Source organism: Colossoma macropomum, unplaced genomic scaffold (genome assembly GCF_904425465.1).
Source record: "Colossoma macropomum unplaced genomic scaffold, Colossoma_macropomum, whole genome shotgun sequence".
NCBI classification, from domain to species: Eukaryota; Metazoa; Chordata; class Actinopteri; order Characiformes; family Serrasalmidae; genus Colossoma; species Colossoma macropomum.
This window is the reverse complement of record NW_023494804.1, coordinates 24,709,638-24,734,816: the sequence shown is the minus strand read 5'-3', so window position 1 is coordinate 24,734,816 and position 25,179 is coordinate 24,709,638. Positions and strand designations below refer to the sequence as shown.

The 25,179-nt window shown below is 42.0% G+C and overlaps 3 protein-coding genes across 5 annotated transcripts in view; all 3 read right to left on the bottom strand.

Moving 5' to 3' along the window:
- The window catches only part of auh (AU RNA binding protein/enoyl-CoA hydratase), a 41,114-nt gene extending 38,414 nt beyond the window's left edge, over positions 1 to 2,700 (bottom strand). The window contains exons 1-4 of the mRNA XM_036594754.1: positions 2,460 to 2,700; positions 1,138 to 1,205; positions 962 to 1,049; positions 667 to 753 (exon numbers count right to left, since the gene is read on the bottom strand). Coding sequence (XP_036450647.1) covers positions 667 to 753; positions 962 to 1,049; positions 1,138 to 1,205; positions 2,460 to 2,643 — 427 coding nt within the window. The 5' untranslated portion in view covers positions 2,644 to 2,700. The remainder of the gene's footprint in view (positions 1 to 666; positions 754 to 961; positions 1,050 to 1,137; positions 1,206 to 2,459) is intronic.
- Positions 2,701 to 5,021: 2,321 nt separating this feature from the next.
- nfil3 (nuclear factor, interleukin 3 regulated) lies at positions 5,022 to 10,603 on the bottom strand. Of its 2 annotated transcripts, none has more exons than XM_036595448.1 (2): positions 10,434 to 10,603; positions 5,022 to 7,075 (listed from the first exon to the last, which is right to left on the bottom strand). In XM_036595448.1, the coding sequence occupies exon 2, from the start codon at positions 6,918 to 6,920 to the stop codon at positions 5,523 to 5,525; it is 1,398 nt and encodes a 465-aa protein (XP_036451341.1). In that variant the 5' UTR covers positions 6,921 to 7,075; positions 10,434 to 10,603; the 3' UTR covers positions 5,022 to 5,522. The 2 variants fall into 2 exon arrangements, with proteins under 2 accessions (XP_036451341.1, XP_036451342.1); XM_036595449.1 differs by lacking the exon at positions 10,434 to 10,603 and adding an exon at positions 9,172 to 9,379.
- Positions 10,604 to 15,670: 5,067 nt separating this feature from the next.
- Positions 15,671 to 25,179, bottom strand: part of ror2 (receptor tyrosine kinase-like orphan receptor 2) — a 111,840-nt gene continuing 102,331 nt past the window's right edge. Inside the window, exons 5-9 of one of the 2 annotated variants that reach the window (XM_036595317.1) lie at positions 21,924 to 22,045; positions 19,616 to 19,930; positions 18,786 to 19,043; positions 18,432 to 18,637; positions 15,671 to 18,111 (exon numbers count right to left, since the gene is read on the bottom strand). In XM_036595317.1, the coding sequence (XP_036451210.1) occupies positions 16,684 to 18,111; positions 18,432 to 18,637; positions 18,786 to 19,043; positions 19,616 to 19,930; positions 21,924 to 22,045 (2,329 nt within the window). In that variant the 3' untranslated portion in view covers positions 15,671 to 16,683. The remainder of the gene's footprint in view (positions 18,112 to 18,431; positions 18,638 to 18,785; positions 19,044 to 19,615; positions 19,931 to 21,923; positions 22,046 to 25,179) is intronic. The other variant, XM_036595318.1, reaches the window with a different exon arrangement.

Genomic DNA, 25,179 nt, shown 5'->3' with positions numbered 1-25,179 from the left:
ATTGGCTGCCCTGTATTGCAGCTCATTTAAAAAGCAGTTCAGACTAAAACACTCCTTATAATTTTAGCATCTTAGTTTCCATAAATGGACTGCATGGACTGGGGTGTCTGTATGGACTCATGTGAACGGCAGGTTTTATCATTGTTTACATACTACATTAAACGCTTTGATTTCAAAACAGTGATTACATGAGCACTTTAATTAGCTCATTAAGCCTTAACTGACACAAGGGATGGTTAGGCAGGTCAGTAACTGTCATTAGGAATTGCTATGGCCTAAAATTCTTCTAAATGGACTGTGAAATTACACATTTTTGAAACACTACAGACATAATTTTAAAGTGGGCTATAGAGCACAAATGTCCAATACAGAACATGAGCCTGTTGAAAAGCATGTACTTGGAGTTTCTCCAAATGCCATTTTAGCTGCAAAAATGGTAATAGCTCAACACCCACAGTAAGGATATGTATGGTCTTTTTATGTCCCATCTCTTCTGAAATGCTAGGGGCTTTACTTCATTCATAAAATTACTAAAACAGAATTATTTATTTATCTATTGGGTAAAAAACTTCACGGTTCGGTGTATGCAGTTGTATAGAGAACATATGATCAAATACAAAAAAACTGGCTTTTTTAAATAAATATTGCAGTTAGCCATTTACTTACCTAGCTCTGTAATAAGTGCCCTCGCTTTAGAGACAAAAGGCCCGACTTCACTCTGATGCATTTTGGCTCTCTCTTTCAAGTCAGCACCTGTTTAACAATTATGAATGTCTCATTTCCAGTGAAGCTCATGTAGTGATGTAGAAGGTTTTTCTAAGAAAATCAAAACTAATCCTGATGTAGAAAGATTTTCTAAGGAAAGATTATCTGCTCTTTCCTATTTAATAAGAACTGCTAGTCACCACAAAACGTAAAAAATGTGATTCTTGGACTGGAAAAAAAAATCTTTTCAAATTACCTGCACAGAACACTCCGGGCACCATGCTGCATAAGATGACACTACGCACTTTGTTGTTCTTTTTCACTGATTCAACAGCCTCAGACATCTAAAGAAAGGGAAGCAATTAGGACAAAATAACTCACCAATTCACTCCTAGAGCTGTAAGTCAGTATGTGCAAGTCCATTATACTTACCATCTTTACAAGGTTTTTACTGATAGCATTTTTAGCTTTAGGGCGATTCATCCCAAAGACAACAATCCCTAAAATGCAAAAGACACAAAAGTTTAGTCATAAGGGATTGTTTTGTTTGTTTAAATTACATTACACTGTTAAATCATAGGCTTTTTGTATAAGTCAGATAAGACACTGTGAGGTTCACCAAGTGGACAACCCTAATGTGAGGAATGAAACAGCACAGACCGTTTAAATTAATTTTCGATCTAATTTTTTAAGTTCAAGCTCCTGTTTTTAAACCAGACTCTGTTTGTTTTACAACATTGCCACAAATCAGACCTAACTCTAAACGCAACACAGGACAAACCATCATATTTCAATTTAGAAGAACACAGACACTGCTGTTTTTCTTACTTCTTGGACATAACGCAGTCAAACCAATGGCTTTGTTAAAGGGGCACTCCAACCAAAATGAAAAATGTAACCATTGCTTCATCTGTTGTAAACATGCCTACCCGCCTCCTACACTGGCGCCACAATACTCTCTAGAGCGATTTTTTAGTTTGAACACTACAAAAACCTCCTCTGATGATGTCTCTTGAAGGTAGGAGGGACTTCTGAAAAATGACCACTGCTTTGGGGGCAGATGCTTGAGGATGGGCTGTTTGAAATTGTATTTTTTTTTCTGCTAGCTGGCTAATGCAGAAGGAAGCCAACATTACTGTGAGGAAGTGGAACATCCCATCTGTATTTATTAGCCTTTACATCAGTGGCTAGAAGTCATGTTTCGTTATCACAGCTGGGAGAAGACTCAGAACTGTATTTGCATAATGCCTGCTGGGTATTGTAGTCATGGATTACTGATGAACAAAAACGATACAGAATCATGGATTCTGTCAGGCTACGGGATATAATGTACTACATAATATTACATAACATGACAAATACCGTATTAAATGCTAGTTCTAGACAGGAATGTCTCTTTAAACACATTCATATCAACCAAGGCACTGCAAGGTTGACCAGGAGGACAGTCCTTAAATGGCAGGTGAGCCTGAGGCAGAGCCTGGGTTCAGCACGACTGTCAGCATGACTGACAACTTGGACAACTTGGAGCTGACAGACTGAAGGACAGCTGTGGCCGTGTGTGGACCCGGGAGACCCTGTGCAGTGCAGTAGTGGGGTTCTCCGGGTTCTCCTATTCAAACGAGTGCAGAGCTGACAGGGTTCGTGCAGCTTGTCTTTATGTTTTTAACCGCCGCACAACATTCGTATAACAGCGAATTATCAGGCAGCAGATACACTGAAGACTGTAGTTCTGTACGGTGTAAAGCGGCTACCTGAGTCATCTCCGTCTAGATATCTAACGGTTAGCTCCTCCCCCGCCTTAGACTCCGAGCTGTACCGTCTCAGGCTGCACACAGCTCGTTGCATAACATCCTGCAATGTGCAGACGCCGTCGAGGTTCGCCGTTTGGCCTCGAAAAGCCTGAGAGAAGACTCGACACCCAGCGAGCAGCGCCATACCACCTCAGCCTGCTGCAGTGTGTTTGTAAGCTACGACTTTCAACTTTGAACTCCGAGTGACGCAGTTGTGCACCACGTGACTCCGGTCCCAACGGCAGCACGGATTTCCCCGGATGCTTCTGAACCAAAAAGAGCAACTGTTTCAAACATCTTTTCCATTTTTAATCCTCTTTACTTCCCTTATTTTTCTGTTATGGTCCTCTTAATCGTTCGCATAATTCGAACACTTCGATAGGCGGTTACAGCCGCTCAGTTAAAGGGGAATTCCGCCGACGTTTCACAGTTGTTTCATAATCCAATGATTTAAGATGTAAACACAGGGACTAGGAGTGACTTGTTTACAGTGGTGGAGGTAGGAACCAGACATCCGAAGACCTCTAAATACTCCCTCGCAGAAAATGATTACATGAAATCATTATGAGTTCATGTAATCAATAGTTTAAACATACGGTTTGGGCCTATATCATCTTTTTTGAAACACATGCAGGGTGCTTTAAGCCAAAATAACAATCCAAATAACCTTTATTTTCAAATGTACTACTATGTACCTATTATCAACATCACACAAACATTAATATACGAACTCAGAAGACACGTGTAGGTTCACTGGTGGTTCGGGATAGTGAATGTCTGTTTGCTTTGTAACCCCTGGTTCCAGTTACCACCACTGTAAGGATATATGGGTTGTTAAGTTTCAATACAACACACCATTTCATGTTAAACCACTCAGAATGACTTTGTTTACATCGCAGTGATTAAATTATGCAGCCATTTTGAAATGGCAGTAGAATGTAGTTGTACCTTAAACAGGTAGGTGGGTGGTACTCAGGTAAAAATGCTTTAGCGGATTTATGCTTTCCTGAGTATGTTCAATTCACACTTTTGCTTCTGCTTAAGTATATTTAGCTGTTGTCAGAACAAAACCTTGTATCTTCAAAATGAGAACTTTACAGGAGCGGAAAAAAACATACTCTGCTTTTCCAAGTAATTTTGGATAATATCTGTTGGTCCTTTCGTCATGAGATTTACACACAATGTAAAGTACTTTTAAATTATATCAAAAATTGAAAAACAACAAAAACTGGAGATACAAGGTTGTTCCGACAACAGTGATTTATATGTGTTTATTACTGTTATGTTCTTGACAGTGTCTGCCATACCTCTGATTTTTGAGCTTTAGCAGTGTATTTCAGATGCAAGATTGCATCTAAAGGGGAAGAAACCTACCAAAACTCATTTTCTATGCTGATAGATGCTGGATGTACTAATTCTCCTTTAGTTCTTTAGTGAACTCAGTACTTGAGCAGCCTTTTGGCTGGACACTTTTGTACTTCTCTGTTTTTTTTAGGAAGAACTTTTATCTGAGTAATTATTTCACAGAAGTAACTATATTTTGACCCGAGTGTGTGTTTAGACCACTCAACGCACCTCTAATCACAAATGGAGGCAGAGTAACATTTTAGTAATTTTTGATGTATAAAAGATTTTGGCCTTACGACACAGATTATTTGCTCATGATTTTTGCCAAACAAACCTGATGCCCGACAAATTCTCAGTGTCTGCATTAGAGTAGCTACAGTAATTCATGGTGCTTTAACTACCAGTATTAACACAGTGACTTTAAGAACAATAAAAAGGGATCCAGGACTCTTCAGCTGCCATTCAGCTACTACTTTACCTACATTCCTGTAGATCAGGGTTGCTCAATCCTGGTCCTGGAGATGTACCACCCTGGAGAGATCTAACACACCTGGCTCTCATATTCAGATGCTCCTGAAGGCCTTCATTAATTGGATTAGAGGTGGAACTAAGCTGTGCAGGGTGGTAGATCTCCAGAACCAGGATTGGGCACCCCTGCTGTAGATAAAACTGAAGTCACTTGTCAGCTACGAACTAAATGGGCTGAACTCAGGGACAGTCTGACTTTGTAATCTTTTTACAAAGTAGATTAGATTATGTTTTTGTAATAAGACAGTAGATTTAGTGGATGACGGCATCACTCTTTATCAGGCTCTATTATAGCATGAAGGACTGCTTTCATGACAGCTTCGTGGCTTGATGATTATATTTGAGCATGACATAACTTTGTTTTTATTGTGCACCCGATTTACATTTCCCGAATCATTATGTCACATACATGCCATACACATAATCATTACTTTGCCTTTAAAGGGCATACTGCCACAGGCCTGTTTGGAATTCACCTTTCATTTATGTTGATGCAGTCAGTCAATTACTTTGTTACTGCTAGTTTCAACACAGAAACAGGATATAATTAACACACTCAGTCAGAATACCGTGGAAACTAGAAGCTTCCTCTTGAGCTGATTTTGTTTTGTGTCTTGCAGCATTACAATAGATTCCATACTCTTTAAGCAATATGCATTTTATTGAGAATCCAACAACATGAAAAAATGCTACCTATTGTTCCTTTTAAATAGGACCCAGGGTAAAAATTATGAACCTCCATAGAAATGACACAAGTAAAAGAAAAACTGAAGGAGGCACTGTCAATTCTAGAGCTGCAGTTCATTCAAAATCTTCAGTACAATACACTTTTTCAGACCCTAGGAAAGGTGAAAAAGACAAAATGGTGCTTCAGTGCTTACATACATTTATTGTAAACAAACAAAAAAAAGAACATACAATGTACAAGAAAATTTTGAGAAGAAGAAAGCATCAACTTTGCATGTAGTAGCCTAACATTTTGGCTTCTAGGCTACTAAAAGGAGTCATCAACAGGACACGCCAAACTACAACAGTAAGTGCACAAAAACACTATTCATCTCAATGAACTGCAGCTTTTAGACACCATTTGAACAGCACGGTGCAGTAGCAGACACAGTGGAAAACAGGTGTTGTGCAAACAGAGAAGCCTCAGTTTGAGAAACATCCTTTTGATACCAAGTCATGTTCAGTAGTGCTTTTGGTGGACTCGATAACGGACCCCTGTCGTGTCGCAATCAGCCTTTTCAGAGAGGCCACTTCTGCTGACAGGTCGGCGATGCCCTTTTTCAAGTACAAGTTCTCGCACTCCGAGTTGGCGTACAAGCCATCTTTAAGGTCAACAAGTTTGCTACTTACAGGCCCTGGCGAGTCAGGGCAAAGTCTGTTCTTGCAGCCACTTGGCGGGGCCTCCCGGTGGTCTTTGTGCCAATACTCAGGCTGGTGGTTCCAGTCTTGGACATTGTTCACTTGCAGGGACAGTGGGCTAAGAGATGACTGTGTGTACTCAGGCGTACCACCATGAGCCATCTGGTAGCATCCTCTTGCAGACATATCGATGGGGGAAGAGGGCTTCCCCGAGGAGTCGTAGTCCGGATCGATCGCCTCCACTTTGATCTGGATGGCCCGCGCTTTGATCCGCAGTTTATGGGGCAGGGCCGAGCCATTGGCTTCTGGCACTTTGAGGGCAGAGACTATCACGCTCTTGGGGTCTGCGGTGGACGGCACCGGACCTTTGGGAACCTGCTGTTCGTCCTCGCCATCTGATGACTTGCTCACAGTCCCATCGTCTCCGTCCGAGGTCCGGGGTGAGTTGCTGGACGATCTGGTGATCTGGAGGAATGGGGAGGGCTGGGAGTAGCCTCCAGGGAAGGGGCTGTTCAGGTAATTTTTGTACAGTTCATAGGGACTTGGTTGGTCCCTGGCGTAGCTGCCATTCTCCATAGGCTCTTGCTTTATGATTTCAGGGGTCCTGCAAATGTTCATCAAGGGGCTGCCCTGTGTTACCATGCTGGAGTCAGACCCATCAGATAAGGCGCTGTGAGGTGAGTGCTTGATAACTGATATGCAGCTACTGCCTAACCGCGATGGCTCCAGCTCTCTAGCATAGGAGCCTTTGGCACTGCCAGGTGACACAAAGTCCTGGTAGAGGGCGCTGGTGGAGGTGGAAATCTTCTGCACCTCCTGAGCGTACACAGCCGAGCTCACCAGGCCGAACTTCAGCTTGAGGGACAGCAGCTCGGCTTTGAGTGAAGCATTCTCCTCCCCCAGCGCCATCAGCTTGCTCTCCAGAACCATGTCGTTGAGCCGCCGCTTCTCTCGCGAACGCTTGGCCGCCTCGTTGTTCTTGCGCCTCCGCTCCCAGTACAGGTTGTCCTTCTTCTCATCCGGGATGAACACCCGCTTCCTGCGGCACGTGGTGGTCTTGGCCTTGAAGGACATGTCCGACAGGTTGTGATTGATCAGGTCCCTGTCCGTGCCCTGCAAAGCCACAGCTAACACCAGGGCATCCTCTCCACCATAAGTTGGTTCTTTCTTAATGGTCTGCATATTACACAACGTTGTGATCCAGATTGCATAAACTCAGTAGTTCTCACTCATGTAGAACAGCCGTAGACGTAGAGCATCTTCAACGTAAACCAAGTGCTATGGATGACATGGGTGTCTGTTAAGAGTTCCTCGTGGGGATTTTGTTCCTTGTGGACCTGAGGAAGAAACACAGGAATCGGTCTTAGAAATCAGACATACTATTGCTACAGATTACTGTTAAACAAAGTTGGTTTGTCTTTAACAATAAACTTTAACACAGTTCTTCTGTGCAAGAACCTCTGCTGTCTTAAGACATGCCTGACTCATCCATCATAAACCATTCTTAATTGCAGGCTTATTACAAGTACTGTCTATCAGATTCAGACACTCTGACAGCCTAAAGAAAACATTTATCGTAAACATAATATGACTCCGCCCATGAGATAGTGAAGGTTTTATCAAAGCAACGAATAAAACAACCGAACAGAGGTTAATTTTATTGTTTAAAATAGTATGATGTGTACCCAACATTTTTCCTGAAAGTTTTTACATCATTCAGTGAACAAAAATACATAAACAGACCAAGTAACATAACAAAGGACAGTTTATTTAAGAGTTCATTTAGTTTCGACATGTCATGAATGGCCATTTGTAATAGCAGCGATATGCTCCTGACAGCAGCACATTGTACTCGCTCTGCCTTTGAATTCCTCAGTGCTCCTGAACCATGACATCACTGAGTTTCAGACAGGCATGGTCCTGCCATCGGCAAATGAGATTCAGCAGCTTGTCAGCTGAAAGAGCAATTTTATGTAAATTTCACAGAGTTGTGACACATTGTTTCCCATGATCACAAGGTAACATTTCTGTTGATGACTATGTTAATTTTGTGGTCTAATTTAGCACAACATAAATAAACTAGATGATCTGTATATGCTCCCCACAAAATGAATATCCCGCCACTCTAAGCTTAGAGCCGTCAGTGGGTGGGTGGGTTGAACGTAACCATATGTTCAAATTTATTGACACATTTACATTGCAGGGCTAAACCACTTTAAAAAGCACTGGCACAAGATAAACCTTTACTGTTTATCTTTCTTTAATATAATAAAATAGCCAGATGACAGAAAAAAATGTGACATCAACTCACACTATGACTAACATTTTAGCTGTTTTTTAAACTGTTTTAACTAAGTGTGTTATTCTGAATTAAAGGGGCACTCTGGCCCACATAAAAAATATAACCGTTGCTTTTTCTGTGGTGAAGATGTATACCTGTCTTCTACAATGGTGCCACAAAAGTCTCAAGAACGAAAGTTTACAGGTTAAATATTAGGAAAACCCCCTTTCTGATGATGCACCTTGAAGGTGGGAGAAACTACAACTGCTTGAGGGCAGCCTTTTTGAAAGCTGTTGTAAGGTGATTTATGCAGAGAGAAGCCAGATAGCTAACTTTATTACCAGGAGGCCTGCGTTTATTAGCCTCTACATCAGTGGCTAGACTAGCGGTCAGGATTTCTTTAGCTCAGGGATCCCAGTGGTTGTAATACATTTGCTAAATGCATGCTGGGTATTGTAGTGAATGAACACTGGTGGACAAAAAAATAAAAAGAATACAAAATCGTTAATACTCTCTAAGGATATAATGCTAGTGGATGCTACATAGTAAATGTTAGTTTTGGGCCAAAATGCCTTTTTAAACAAGCTCACCTGTAGAACTGCTTTCATGAACTAATAACAAAAAAGAGGTTGACTAGTCAGCCTAATGTTCACAAACTCCTGAAAAAAACATAATTAATCGGTTCAGAAACTTTAAAGACACGGTGGGTGACCGTTTTCTTTCCCTTTTTCCAAATTATGCAACGCCGAAGCAAAGAGCCCCATTGAAGCGTGTGGGTGACGTCACCGCCGGAGGTCGGTTACGCAAAAGTACTAAAACCGAATTGCCGGTCATGATTACAAAAAAAGCGCCTCTATCAAACTCTGTTAAATTTCTAACATGTATCACACACTAAACACGCTCTATGGAAAGCAGCGAGTCCAGCGAGAGCCGTTTAGTGCGTTAGAAAAGTGGGCTGATCATGGCAATGACCTTCAACGCGTCGGTCCCAACCAGCACTGAGGCTCTGCCCAGCGGGCTCGTCCACAACTCCACACAGCTCACGGCAGCACAGCGCAGCGACTGACCGAAAATCGGGCTGTTACTGAGACTGCGCGTGTCTGGAGTGTCTGAAATGCAACAAAAAAGACACGAGCACGAGCTCGGCGTTACCTCAGACGGAGGCTCGGCTGCACCCCGGGCGCGCAGAACAAAGGAATGCGCCCGGCCATCATCACCACCACCATCATCATCATCATCATCACACGTGGCTGAACCCAAACAACTAACCCAAACGCGCATAGGGACAGAACGAAATACACAGCTGGAAAATCATTCAGCGGTGCAGCTGCTGGGGGGCGTGCTGAGGGGTTCATGTCGTTTAAACTAATAAACTGGATCGTAAACCCAGCGCTCAGCCTACATTACAGGTGTGCATTCGGGCGTTTCTGTGTCTTGCCATCACAGTTACTGTGCTTAGGCATGTGTGGCCATTAAACTGCAGGAAGCATCTCCCAGCACCAAAACTGGACTGTACAACAATACAGCCCTCCTGATGCGTTTTGGCAGGCATGGCTGGCGACCCACCACGAGAAGAAAGCCACTTCACACCACCCCCTATTTTAGAGAATTGTGCAAAAGCAACATCTGGACAGCGCTGTCAAATATAAACCACAAAATCGAACCTCTCTTAGAAAGAGAAAGAGTTGTGGGCTACATTTGGTGTTCATTCAGCACCCCTCCACGGCCCAGATTCCTTTATCTGGGAAGGATTACACTAGAGTAAGCGCGATCGGTCTTCGTCCAAAGCAAACGTTATGCAATGATCACAGGCCTAACAACCTCCAGCTCACTTTAAACACATAGAAAATAGTCAAGACGCATTTGGGACGATGCCAAAGTGCCAGTGCGTTTTCAACGACCCATGCTTTTCAGTCCTGTGTAGGCTAAACAGAATCGAGTGGAGATCCACATGTAATCTATCAGGCCTATTATTCCGATCTGCATAGCCCACCAAAAAACACCCCTGTAAATACTGAGCTAATCTGATCCTCCGAGCGTCAGCGCAGGAATACACCCACCCACACGGAGTTCTGGGTCACTGTGCCATTGCAATTGTTTTGGTAACGTTAACGTGATTCAAATCCTTATGGACCAAGTGGGCAGTCTGAGCAGACAGGAGACGCAGAAGTGATGTGCAGGAAAATCCTATGCAGAGTTATGCGATCAAAAGTTTTTTGTTCTTGAGGAGAAAAAAATGTCCTGGCTGCTTGCACATGTCCTTTATTGGCCAGCTACAGTTTCAGAAATAGGCAAGTATTGCAGTGACTAAGAATAGGCAGCGTAGGGAGACCAGTTGAAAATAGCCTAAACAAACCAGCAACTGTCTGGAATGACTCACTGTAAAACAAGCAAAGAAAAGCATTTGTGCCTACCTTTAATATACACGGGCTCAGTTAGGTAGTCCGTAGTATAAAACGTCGCGTACGAATGGCAACAAGCAGTAAGCGTTTCATCTGCAAAGAGGATAAAACTTCCATTAAAATTGTGAGGTAATGTTTCCGTGTTTCTCCTTTGCGTTTTTCCTCCCGGAGTGGCCGCTGCCTCATGGATCTGTGTTAGTAGGTCAGTGGAGAAGAGTATTGGCAGCGTGCGAGTGACTGACGCGCCGCGCAGCCTATAGGAAGCAGGCATTTTCCGATTCCAGCCAATCACTCGCTTTTCTGGGGGTTACATCGCTAGCCAAATGCAAATGAATGAGAGGTAGGGTTTTTTGGCGTTTTCTTTGGGAGTGGAGGGGGGGGGTGGCTTTACTGTATGTTGGGACAGACATGCGGAGACTCACTGAGCCAATGGAGGAGTGCGGATGACAGAATGACGACAACCATAAAAAGTATTGATATGAAAGTGACGGATGTGTACACATAGTAAGACATTTAGCGTGAACCGGGAAAAATGGCTTTGAAAGTCGAGAAACACAAAAACCCGGACAACAACATGTGGCCATATAACATTAAAAAAAGACAATCTGTGAAATTACATCATGTCACCTGGTTTATTTAGCAACAAACCAGTCCGCAGACTCTAATTCCTCTTTGGTCAAACCAGCTGCGAAGCCCATTTCTGAATAATGTATTAGATTTAGAAAGTATATTAATAGACTGAATCGTACGTGTTTGGTAACCGCCACCCCATCGCTTTAATGACTTAACCGATCACGTGTGTGTTTTGGTAACGCTGCAAAACTCCTCACGCATGCAGCAATAGCGGCCTCTACTGTTCGGCTTCGGAAACACAGCGCAGCTGTGTTCAGGCTCCACCCTGGAGCAGAGAGCCACCTGCTGTTCAGAAAGAAAAATGCACTGCATTTAACACATACTGCAGTGTTCAGTGAAGCGCTAGCCTAAATCCATATTCAACCGAATGTGCTGTTAATTCAGTAAAACAATGATTCAAAGCGAACAGTAAAAAGCATCTTGAACAGAAGTAAAAATATATCACACTAGCAAATCACTATAAAATCCCCATAGAACACGTGGAGTCTATCAGCATAGGAAATATAGTTTGTTAGGCGCTGTTTTCTTTTTGTGATCCATTTGGTTGAAAATAAAATGCTAACGTTTAAAAAGAAGCGAAAGCAACCTGAATCAACACAACAGCATGAAAAACCCAGTAAAATGGAAATGGGAATTAAACGGGGACTAAAATTTGACTGAGTAAAGCAAGTATAACAATAACTGTGACCAGTTACTATTTATACATATACATACATACCTATACATCTGCTGGACACAAACTAATACCACAAGAGTTAACTCAACACTCTGGATTTAGGTGTGTTTAAGCCTCTATAAATGACAAGAGCACCAACAAGATCATCTGAGTACAAATGACAAGTCTGAATATCTAACTGTAGCTGAAGTGTAACTGGTTTTATACCCCCAGTTATGTTGTTATGTATCATACATATGCAAATAACTGCATTAAGCAAATGTTTTACTTAAACATGTAACTGCTCTTATACATACTCCTATCTGCCTGAGCTGATTCAGGTATCATCGGGCATCAGGTAAAAGGGCACATTTTAAATTACATCAAAGGCATGTTCTATATTACACATATCCACCTCATATCTCTGTTGTCAATGTGCTGTAAGCTTGTAGAAGCTGTACACCTCTGTGGCAATAAGCTCTGATTTTAATGAGATATTGTACAGGTCAGTAGGAGTCATATCACGCTTACACACAACAGGACAAGATTCAATTCCACCACAAATGTGTAAGTATAGCCGTATAGTCTACAGTTATGATTTAAAATGGTAATTTTGTTAAAACTTCAGTAGAAAATGGTTCTATGAAATGGTCTCATACATACAAAAAAACAACTTTCATTGCATTCCATGATGTGCATGCACTGCAATAACACAATCAATTGGATTACAAGTGGAAACTGACCACTGATAGGACAAATTTCTTTATTTGTAAGTACTTCTGCACATAACAAAATATATTCCGTAATGATGTTCTGTCCACAGTATCTTGGCTGATGCTGATGAGTAACCCTAGATAAGAATGCTGAGGCAGACAAGCATCAGTGACCTGCTATGATAATATTACTCCAACATTTTTGTTGGTTTGGTTTGAGCAATGCAATTTATTGCTGAATACATTGAAGAGGAGGAGGATGGATGGACGGTCTCCCAGTGATTATCCTTAAGGATGCACTGATATGGGAACTGTGAGCTGATATCGATATACAATATTTTTGATGTACAGTCATATGCAAAAGTTTGGACACCCCAGTCAAATTGCATGTTTTGTTCATTTTCAAAGCAAAAACAAGTACATAAGCTAACACACTAATGCACATTTCAGGTGCACAATTACTGTTCATTCGATGAATTTAACTATATTATATAAATGATCAAATGTGGCCTGTGCAAAAGATATGGCACATTTTATATTTTATTTCTTTCTCCAATATGTTTACCTCTGATGGAAATTGTGCACTAAAATGTACAGAAAAGTGACATATTTAAATGTTCTGTGAACTTATTTTCACCTAGAAAATCAATAAAAATGTGTAATTTGTCTGGGGGTGTACAAACTTTTACATACATCTGGCGATGCCTGTACATAAAGGTCTATAAATTATGAAAAAGTTGGACTAGATCAACCTGGATTAGCATTACAGAGCAATAATATATATAGAACAACAGACACAGTAGCCCAGCTCTTTATTGTGCGATAAATACATCATCAAATTTTAGTCTGAACTATCCGTCAAATCTGCCTGATGCCAATCATTTTTAAGCAGGCTACTTCCATTCTGAAATCCCTGAGCATCCCTAGCTATCATCACGCCATGCTTTACTAACTTTGTAGCGCAATTTGTGAGGCAAAAGAGGCACCACTGAGGCACGCTTAGGTTCTTTAATGGTATTCACTTCTTCGCCAGTCTCTTTAGTCTGGGTGATGACTGGACCACTGCCTTCCGCATACGGTTCATGCACCTGACTAGGGGCACCACAGCCAGGCTCAGTACAGGCAAGCCTTGGGTCATGAGGCACCACCATGTCACCCAGAGAGACAGGACCCGGGTAGCTGTTCCTATTTGGACCCCCGTGGCTTTGCATTTCTTCTCTCTGACACATTTCATAGGCAGCAGGAATGCACATGTTTGAGGGACAGTTTCCATCTCTGCACGCAGGCATTCCCAAGCGACAGCCCACACCTCTGTCCCTCTGGTGAAAGGTATCCATGACTCCGGCTGTCAGGACGTTTGGAGCGGAGTAGTTTTCCCTCCCCGCGTCGTAACTGGGACCCAAACGCTGCACTTGGCCTCCGCTGGCAAAAGTGTAAAGAGTCCGGCCGTCAGTTCCAGGCAGAGATGCAGAGAAATCCGCCAAAGAGGTCATGTACGCATCCCCGGGCAGTCCTTGGGCCACGGGACCACCCGCCATGCCGTCGAAGCGAGTCTTCAGGCCGATGTTGTGGTAGTGAATCGCCGAAAGCGCCGCCTTCAGTTTCTCGTTCTCGCGGAGGAGTTCGACAGCTCGCGCCTCCAGCAGGCACTCCTCCATGCGCCTGCGCAGACGCGACCTCTTCGCCGACTCGTTGTTTCGACTCCGTTTGAGCCAGTACGTGTCGTCTTTCTGCTCCTCCGGCGTGAACTCTCTCTTCCGACGCGCTGTGGCGGCTCTCCTCACCACTGCGTCCGATCGAAGCCCGTGAACGGAGCTCCGGTAACTGCTCTGAACTGCTTGGTCGAGCCGAACCGGAACCGGCTTTTCCAGCGCGGAGCAACAAGTGATTGAGGAGGACATGGCAGCAGCAGGGCACCTGTGGACGCGCTTCACTTCAGGAAAATGTACATTTTAAGACTATATTGTCGTTTCAAAGCCTAAAGCCAAACGTAAATGAAGAGTATAGAGCACGCAAACCTGTTAAATATGAGCCTGACACCCCCCAACTACCCCCCACCACTCCGTAACCGCAAGGTACTAGACAAACGCCCATCGAGCAGCTATTGGTTATCTTACACATTTATGTCGAGTAAACGACTCCTGAATCTCAGAGTAAGCCGTCTTAGCCTGCAATCTAAAGTTTCTCTATCAGAAATGACAAAATGTTAGAGCAAAGTGTGAATATTAGCCAAAAAATAAACACATGATTGTTAAATCCACTTTGCATGTTATTTAAAAGTTACATGGTCCTATTGTACCAAAAAGGGTTCTGCTATTGTTACGATGTTAAGCTTATTACAGTACAAGAACCCTTTTTGGGGTTATATAGAACCATATACGGCACATTTCCCTCAGTCTAGAGAACGATTTCACCATGCAAAAAACAAATGGTTCTTTGAGTGTTCATAGTTCTACTAAAGAACCCTTGGAGAGCTATCTAACACTGCACCAGTGGTGTTATGTGTTTACTTGTGTACACGTGGTTTTTGCACATTCACATATAAAATATGACTTCAAGAGTGATAAACATCCTACCATCTGATGTTCACCCCCCCCCCCTTTTATTATATTTATACAGAATTATATTTTAGCATATTTTTCAGTTTACACTTGTAATAATCTATAGCATTTGGGGGAATCAATTTTAATACTATTAATTTAGTTTTCAGTAAGTAAAAAATTAATTTTGACATATTGAAATGGTTCAAATAGATTTTTTAATAGAAAAATTGTAAGTGTTACTTGGGCAAATTCACTGATGTTAGCATTTAAATTGATGTCAAATTCCCAGTTCTTACTAGTATTAACATTTTCATTTGTTCAAATTGAATTTTTTGATATCAAAAAACATTTTTATACAAAAACCATAGATTAAAAGCTACAATGGCATTCCATAAAATTCCAAATGTTTCTCTGTTGAACTTGGACGCTCAAGTTGTAGGGCATTATGCGGCGTATGGTCATCGTCTCTGCATCAATGTAACAGCATTAGGAGTGGTCTTTAGTCTCAACAGTTCCAGACATTGAAGGTTTGGCAAGTGTTTTAAGTCATCACAACAAATACATTATCTCTTATTTGAACACATCCTATTAGCACATTCAGTTTATTTTGTATGAGGAATTAAAACAAGACTCCCATAAAATGTTAATCCAGCAACCAATCATGCTGAATTAAAAAAAATGTAGAGGCCTAAAAGAAAAGCCACAATGTGTGTCACAGATCACTTTATTTGACACTCCATTTCGCTGGATGTACACAATATACGATTAAGTTCTGTTATAACGGCTTGATAAAAAGCAAGTATCTGGTTTTAAACAAAATTAAAAGTAATATCGCTGGCTAAACAAAATCGTTTAAAAGAGAGACAAAGAAAAATAAAAGAATCACTTATTTTCTTTAAGAGAATCAATGACATAAATTACAAATCTTTACAACAGAGCTTCAACCTTACAAGCACTATATTTAAAAAAACAAAATAAAAAAATTCAGACAGATGTTTTGGGACCAACATCCGTTGACCTTTAAGTTTCTACATGCCGATAGTATTTAAGGCAGTTTGTGACAGAGTGTTGCATAGATTTTGGCCAGTCACTTAAAAATTGGTGCTCCATTACCTCACGGCCACATTCAGACTCAGTGGGACACAATCAACATAAACATCAACGCAGTAAACATGATAAGTCATTCTCATTTCACTGAGAACAGGAGATAGACATTAGGTACTCAAACTGCCTGACCTTTCCTATATGATGGTCTTGGAAGTGAAAACAAAACAAAACATTGAAAACATTAATGGGTGGCAAGTACAGAACTCCTTATAAAAAGATACAATTGCTTCATGTTGCACAGCAACAGTAAGAACAAAAATTCTTCTGAATGGCTTTGCAACAAGTTTGATTTAAAAAAAAGAAAGAAAAACTGTCCACGTGTCTTGTCAGCAACGCACCTAACAGCAGAAAGGTAAGGAGTTAGATTCTTCATTGCAGACAGATCTGAAGGCAGCTCAGTGGTACAGCTGTCACCAGTCCTGAAGGTACAGCCTCCAAAAGTGAAAAAGTCATGTTTTTGCGACTGCCAAAAAACCTATAAATAATATTCAGTTTTCCCCACAATCAATGGTTTCCCTTCACTGTTTTTCAGACTGATGCTCAACTGGCAGACGGTACAAAGTCACACTTCACAGAACAGCTCTCGCTGTCATTGGGTCCTACAGGGCCGCCTATGCCTCTGAATGCATCTCGCAGTCATCAATCTGTGGGCTGTCATTGTCCCCCAAAAGCTCTGTTTCAGGAACAGAAGTGTCCTCGTTATGCAGGCCATTTTGGGAAGCACCATCAGCCATGTTCTCATCGGCTGCCTTAGCATCTTCACTCAGGAGGCCAGCCTTCTCCGTCCCCGAAGCATTGGATGGTGCTGTAGTGACATATCCTGTGCTGGTAGAGCCACTGCCACTGTGATGCGAACCTGCCTTAGCTACCATTTGCGGGTGCATCTGCTGTGAGGGCATTTGCATGGGGATCTGCATGGGGTAGAAGTTCTGGAGGTATGGATAGGCTGGCACAGGCTGGTAGCCGTTAACAGGGATGTAAAGCTGGGGTGGTACCATGGGCCTCATTTGGCCCTTCATGGGCATAAACTGGGGCTGGGGGAAGGGTGAGGCCTTTTTGGGGGTGACATAGCGTGCAGCGCTGATGTTACTGACTGGGCTTGTGCTGAGAGAGCTGGTCTGGGTTGTGTTGCTGGCTCCAGAGGTCTGTGCTGAGCTGTTGTAGTTGGACAAGCTTTCCCAGGTGCGTAAGCGTGCATGGATGTCTTTGAAGCGTGGCCGCCGCGCAGGGAACTCATTCCAGCACTCCAGCATGAGGGTGTAGATCCAGGAAGGGCAGTCATCAGGGCAAGACAGCACTTGTCTGTTGCGCACCATCTCAATTACATCCTGGTTGGAGTAGCCACAGTAGGGCTGAAGGCCATAGCTAAAGATCTCCCACAGCACCACTCCATAGGACCAAATGTCGGAGTCGGTGGAGAACTTGCCATACATGATGGCCTCTGGGGACATCCACCGGATGGGGAAGGGACTGTTGCCCATCAATTTGTAGTAGTCAGCAGAGTACACCTCCCGGAACAGCCCAAGGTCAAGAATCTTCACGTTGAGCTTGTCGCAGACCAGGATGTTCCGAGCAGCAAGATCTTTGTGGACCACGTGGTGACTGGACAGGTATTCCATCCCAGCTGCCACCTGAGTGACTATGTGTAGGAAGTCCGCCTGCTCGAGGGCTGACTTGACCGTTTTGTCGTCATCTGAGCTGCCCACATCAGAATGTGGTGAGCGCATGACCAGGAACTCGTGAAGGTCACCATGGCCCGAGTAACTGAAGATCATGCTCATGGGCTGCTCTTTGGTCACTACACCCAGGAGGCACACAATGTTGGGGTGCTGCAGGCGGGAACGGAGCATGGCCTCGTGACGGAACTCCTCCCGCAGACTTCCTTCATCCTTGTCTTTCACTGTTTTAATAGCCACCACCTGGGTCTGCTCTCCTGGGGCGGTGCCGTAGAGGTGACCTTTGTAGACCTTTCCAAAGCGGTCCTCTCCAAGCTCCTCCATGAACCGTACAGCTGACAAGTTGATTTCTCTGAGCTTTCCCTGAGAAGAAAAGTTGATATGTTCACGTTCCAGCTACTAAACCATTACCATTAGTGCAGTTACATCATTGTTGTTATAAATAAAACTAAATGAAGAGGAGCTCTACAGCCTAGTGTTGTCTATTATTGAAACTGAATGAGTTTATTCATTGACATTATGAATGGAAAACATTGTTTGTAATATTCTAGACAGTAAATTGCTTGTAAATGTATTGCAATAATCACAGGATATCGCTGCATAATAAGCATTACATCATTTTTATCATTTCACAAAGAAAATATGTAGCAATGGCAGATTAATTTCTATGATGTAAGCAATACCTGGTGTTTGTGCTGGTTCAGGAGTGGCATCTCCATGTCTTGACTGGGAGAGGCTGAGAGCTGCCGGCGAGGAGGAGTGTCGACTGACTCCTTCTGCTTGTTACGGCACATGCACACCAGGAAGAAAAGGCAGGCAATGACCAGTGGGATGGTGATACTAGGGATGAGGATGTAGAGGATTTCCTTCTTCACGTTCTCTGGAGGCTCTGCAATTTAACACAATGTAAACTGTTGAGACACTGCTTGATGTGATTTCACAGCTCTTAAATTTATAGATGTCTTAATGTATATTGCATGCATGCATGGTGTCAGCGGATGGTTTATAAGCTATAACTGGTGGGAGGTTCTACTCACTGCATGAACGGATGTCACAGAGATCCACCCTCACACGGGGATCAAGTGTGAAGCACCATGGACTTTCCATCTGTCCCCCTGGGTTCCTGCAGAAGTTGTGCCCTCCTCTGAGCTCCGGGTGCTCAACAGGTGTCAAGTGATGGTTGTGCGGGTACTGGGCACTCCAAGGCTGGCACTGGTACCCAGACTTGGTTACACTGACAGTGCCTCTGTAATTAGCACCACTGCCATTATAGCAGCTGTGATCTGGGGGAGAATCTTTCACAAGGATTGAAAATTAGAGGAATGAACAGTCAACCAAAACAGCTGTCCAAAGTGAGAAAGTGGCACTGGATAAATACCAAAAGAAAGACCCCATCTATTCACCTGTACCACTAGAGGGCCCTCTTGATTCACTTGCAGTACAGCAAGTCATTATTCTTGCTTTTTGCCATGTATCGAGACAATCAAGATGCTTTTCAACCCACATCAAGATGATCAAGAGGTAAGCAGACCTTGCACAATGAGTGCATGTAAGTCATACTGCATGTTCTACACTTAAAATATGCTTCATTGCTCACATTCTTTGCTAAGGATTGCTGGCCTGTCTACTGATTTGTTCTGCTTCTGCTCCCAACACAACTGATCCAGGTAATCTGAGTTGTACATGCCTTAGGTGTATTGGAATGTAAAACAGAGCAAAAATGCAAACTGGCTGGGGGTCTCTGAGGACTGGACTGGAAAGCTGGGCTTCATTGCACAGGCTTCTAATTACAGTGGGTTTTACAAGGAACTTAGTGTCAACATCAAACTCCCTGACAGAAATCATGGACTATGGAAGGTCCACTTACATGTCTCCAGACGGTCGACGGGCACACCAATGCGCATGCAGCTGGCAGCATCGGGTGAGCCTGGATGGGGAAGCAGGTTGCAGTTGGGCAGCTCCAACTGCATGAGGATGAGTGGGTTGGAACGGGCAATGGTGTACTCTGTGCGGCATAGGTCGTTCTCCAGAGCCTCGCACTCATCCCTACAGAGCTGCCGCTGCCGCGGGCCCCTGGTGCCTTCCTCGCACAGTGGAAAGACGTAGTGGCAGAATGAGGGGATGGCAAACTGGGAGCACTGGTCAGACAACTGAGTGGAAGTGCCGATCATGGTGAAAGCAGCTAAGGGAGAAAGGAAGTGAGGAGAAAGTTAAAGCAAAATTAATGCACTGACAGCACATGACTGAGAGACAGACAATACTGGATGGTGCTAACCTCACTCTAAAAAAATTATTTCCAAAGTATCTTCTGAATCTGATAGACTGAGGTAAGACCAACAAATCAACAATAAATGGATACCACAAAAGAAATATTTATTGATAATAACAATTATGAGTCTTTGAGGAAAATTATGAATCATCTCAGAAACGTCTAGTACCCCATCCAGCCCTTTCAAGTTTAATACCGAATGACGCATAATGTTCATTAAGCACTAAACTTTTAATCTATCTCCCCTAAATTCTTCAATGTCTGAAGGACACAAAAGGCAACAGAAGAAAATAGTTTCGTAACCTGAGCCCTTTTCAGTTAGGGGCATTTTTCCATTGAGCTAAAACACTGAACCCTTAGTTGAGAGAGATTACATGTAAATAAAAGTAATGAAATTACACGAACTCAATTTCCTGAGAGACGAAAAGCCAAACATGACATCAACAGAGAGAGTTTGGGCTGAAGAATGGTACATTATTTTTTCTGACAGAGTTATTGCAAAGAATTTATTTAATTTCAGGACTTGATGATAAGATTAAAGTCCTAAAGTTCTCTTTCATCGTTCTTCTGGTCTCTTAAAACTGAGTTACTATAAGCGACTGTGGCCAAACCTGGCATCAATTTCAGAAGGAAAAAGGCATGTGTTTTAATCTCTTTAACATAAAATGTTCAGGAACACTCAAAGATCTCTACACATGATGCTTCCAAATCATATGTGATGCATTATATACTCTTAAATAAATAACATACATGAAACAAGTAAGTACGTACCATATGTTTTCACATTAGAGTCCCCTACAGTCAAATGTTCTATACATGGGAACAGCACAACCTAAAGATCCAGCTAGTGCTGGGCAACATATTATCTACACTGGTATACCATGATAATGATATACTGTGATATTGCTTTTCGGTTTTAGCAATTTTTTAATGATAAACATTTTATTAGCAGTGTCTTTGTTACCACGCAGTTTGCTTTTAGTACTTTAATTCTATTTTGTGCACTTGATGACACTTTATGATTCCCAGGACCTGACAATTAACTGCTGTGCATGTGATTTGCTGAGTGCTTCAGATAGTTTAAATAGAAGAGCTTCAAATCCATAAAAACTAAATAAGTAAATGTTTCCATCTGGTTACCATTACAATACTGTGTAAGATGCCATTTGGTGTCATTTTAAAAGAAGAAAACAGAACAAAACAGTCCAAACAAAACAAGCCATGTCAGTTTGCAACATACTCTTTTAGCACAGAGCAACAATACTCAGGCAGAATGGTCTCATCAATTGTATTGATGCAAACTTAAATATCATCTGATGCTGTGATATTTAAAAATATTGAATTTTATCAATATCACCAAGCACTAGTTCCAGCAACAGTGGCAGTGAATTTGAAGGCAAAAAAACAGCTGGGAAGTTTATCTGCATTTGCTGAAAAGACTGGAAATTTGTTTTCCTAGAACTGTATCCGCACTAAACTAAAAGGCCCTAAATCAAGGAAGGCTTTGAACGTGGCAATTAGAGCAATACGAGATAATATGAGAGTGGAAGCATATTGTATAAACCAGCGGTCACCAACCGCCCTCCTGGAGATCTGTTTTCCTGCAGAGCTCAGCTCCAACCTGCATCTAATATGAAACCCTTCCCCTTACTTAACACTAATGCTTCTGATACAACCAGTCAGGGACTTGTGAAGAAGTTGATTATCTGGAGCAGGTGTGTCAGGTTGTGGCTGAAAATAGACTCTGCAGGAAGGAAGATCTCCAGGACCAGGGTTGGTGACCACTGGTTTAAACAGACCTGAATACTATTAACAGGCAAAAAATGCATTTGCTTTTGAGGAAAAATGTAACTTTGTGTCCTGATACTGAGTGCTTAGGCTGAGTGGCCTTACTGTCATAACTTACCTGTGATACGGTTCTCACTTTCTCCCTGCATCTGCAGAGACTCCACATAGATGCTCCTGTTCCCGATAAAGCGTGCACAGGCGATGCCCCGGTATGGCTGGCAGAAGCCCTTCTCATGGGTCCTGAGAAACACGAAAACAAAAAGTTAGGGTTGCCATATTAAGAACAACCTTCTGGTAAATGCTGCATTTATCCTATACATTAATAAATATTTAAGTTATCCAACAGGCTTTTTTTTAATAGGCACTGACACCAGAATGCAGTACTTTCAATGAGGTAAGCTTTGATATCTGCAGAAATGTAAACTTTCTGCATAATTAAGTTGTTAAGATGTAAACAAAGAATGGTTTGACAAGAAATTCTAGAGAAATGTAACGAGTCAGAATTGTTCACAGTGGTATTGATAGGAACTAGAAGTCCTAGGCATTTAATTCCTCTAAAAGTTCCCTCACACAAAGTTATTAGATGAAATGGTCATGAATACACTGCCTGATGCCTGAGACATTGTTTTATAATAGTTTTGGCTTTGCTAAGATGTCCAAGCAGGGCATTGTAAAGTAAAAAAAAAGTCTCCTCAAAGATTTATTTTTACATATTTATCACTAATTTACCATCAACATTACATATAAGCACTCAGAGGTCAAAGGTTTACTGGTTGTTTGAAGTAGTAAATAAAATGGCTATAATGGCTAAACTGCAACCCCTGGTTCCCATCACCACCACTGTAAAGAAAGAGTCAGTAAGTTTCTCTACAGTGCAGTATTTCACATCAAACCACTCTGAATGACTTTGTTCACATTTCAAAGATTAAACTGTGCAGAAATTTTAAAATAGGGAGGAATTTCCCTTTTAACGTTTTGGCCCATATTTAGTGCTAGTGCAATGCATTGATCACAATACATTTCATTTAAGCTGTGTATGGGTCTGCATAGTGTACAAGAGTGTCAGTTTTCTTATGAATCTTCCCAACCTAAATACATTGTCCTATCATTGAACATATTTATGTTTATCCCCATAATCTGCAGACTTATGAACTTACTATTCAGTAACTACTGTAATCGGTAACTAACCTGTAACTGTTAAATCGGTTTTGTTGCTCACAGACAGTCCCCTGCAGTTTAAGGAGGTTTAAATGTAATAAACTAAAAAAATATATTAGCTTCGACAAAAAAAAAAAAACATGGAAAAATCCTGGGCATCAACCCAGAATGTTCATATAGGTGCGTTCATATATCAGAAAATACCTCACATGACATTCCCTTTTTCAAAACAGAAGATTTAGACATGGATATCCCAACAGAGCGGAACATGCATGACTGAAGCTAAATCCTCAGTTTTGGATGCAAACTCTGGTAATCTGGGAGTTAAACGTGAGGGAGAGATAAATGCCGAAGAAAACTTGCTGACATAGCTGTCCAACTTTACGACAACTTTGAGAATGAATCCTTTTCGAGCTAGCTCACTGAATTACAGAATTAACATTCTTTATTTGTTGTGGGTTTAGTTTAGAGTCCAAAATGTCTATAAGCTGCCACATCCCCCCAAAAGTCCTTGTGTTTACAAATGGTGCCAAGGCAAATATGACCCACGCAGCTGCAATGTAAAACTTACCATGTTTCTCTAATGAAGGTTAAGAAGTCACAATGATATGCCCTAGTGAGAGGCCACAGCGTTTCTACTTGTAATGCAATACGTCTCTTATGAGAAACCACCATGCAATTGGCACCAGGCTGGCATTTTAATTAGACAACTCACTTGAGAGGAAGTGCTTGCAGTGGAAAGCACAATAAGATCCACAAGAGCACTCACAGAAACTATGCACACAAACATATGCCTTTAAAATGGCACACACATCCTCAAAACAATCACATTAACCTTAACTAACTGCCAACCTGAGCTTGTAATATGAGCTGTTTACCTACATTTTGACAGCTTACATGTAATTCTTCAAAACATGCATAAATAAAAATACACTGGAACAGTTCCAGACCACAAAAATAAGCATGAAATTCTGTATTATTAGTAGTCTACCACTCAGCATGCGTTAGTGTATAATGTGCTTGGCCTGTATTTAACTCGTTAGCACCTCTTTAGCTTTCACTTCACAGTGTGGAGATACTGGAGTCATGCTGGAGACGAATGACAGGGGACTATAACATTTGCAAGATGAAAAAAATATAGTCGTTCAAAGAGATTGCTAAATCACCACTCAAAGACATCGCCATCTCCTGGATATTTAAGGTTTGACATAACTACTTCTAGACATCCTTCATATACTGAAAACACAAACATTTTCCCTATAATACTATTTTAGTGTTGCTGCAGTGAAAATTATGGTTTCAATTATGTTTTGTGTTTTACAAAACTACCTTTCTAACAGTTAACAAGTACATTTTGCTAGAGCTTTAATCAGACTTTAAATTTTTAACCCAAATGTAGCCACTCGAGTCTGACCCACAGCACCAAGTTTAGAATCCTGTCTGAACCCAACTATAGCCCAACTGCAGCCCAACAGAATTCTCTCTAAACCTGAATGTAGCCCGACAAAATTCTCTCTGAACCCGAATGTAGCCAGACTAAACTCTCTCTGAACCCAGCTGTATCCCGACAAAATTCTCTCTGAACCCGACTGCAGCCTAACAAAATTCTGTTTGAATCCAATTGTAGCCTGGTAGAATTCTGTCACAACCGGACTGCAACACGGTTCCAAATCAGACTACAGCCTGACCAAAACTGATCTGAATCCAAACGCAGCCTGCCAAAATTCTGTCTAAATTCAACTGGACAAAAATCATTCTGAACCTGACTGCAACCCAACAAAAATTCTGTCCAAATCTGACTATAACCTGACAAAAATCACACTGGATCTGACTGCAGCTTGACAAAATTCTGTGTGAACTCAACTGTAGCCATCAAAATTCTGTCTGAACCCAACATAATTCCATCTGAACCCATGTAGCCGACAAAGTTCCATCCAAACCCGACTGTAGTCACCAAAATTCCATCTGAACTCCACTGTATCTGACAAAATTCCATCTGAGTCCGATTGTAGCCAACAAAATTCCATCCGAGTCCAATTGTTGCTGACAAAATGCTGTCCAAACCCAACTGTGGCCCAACAACATTCTATCCCAGCCCAATAGTTGTCTGACTTCAAAATTCTATCGGAGCCCGACTACAACCCTCAAAAACTGTTTGTGCTGCTTGACTACAGCCAGCAACTTTCTGTCTGAACCTGACCTCCAGCAACTAGAGA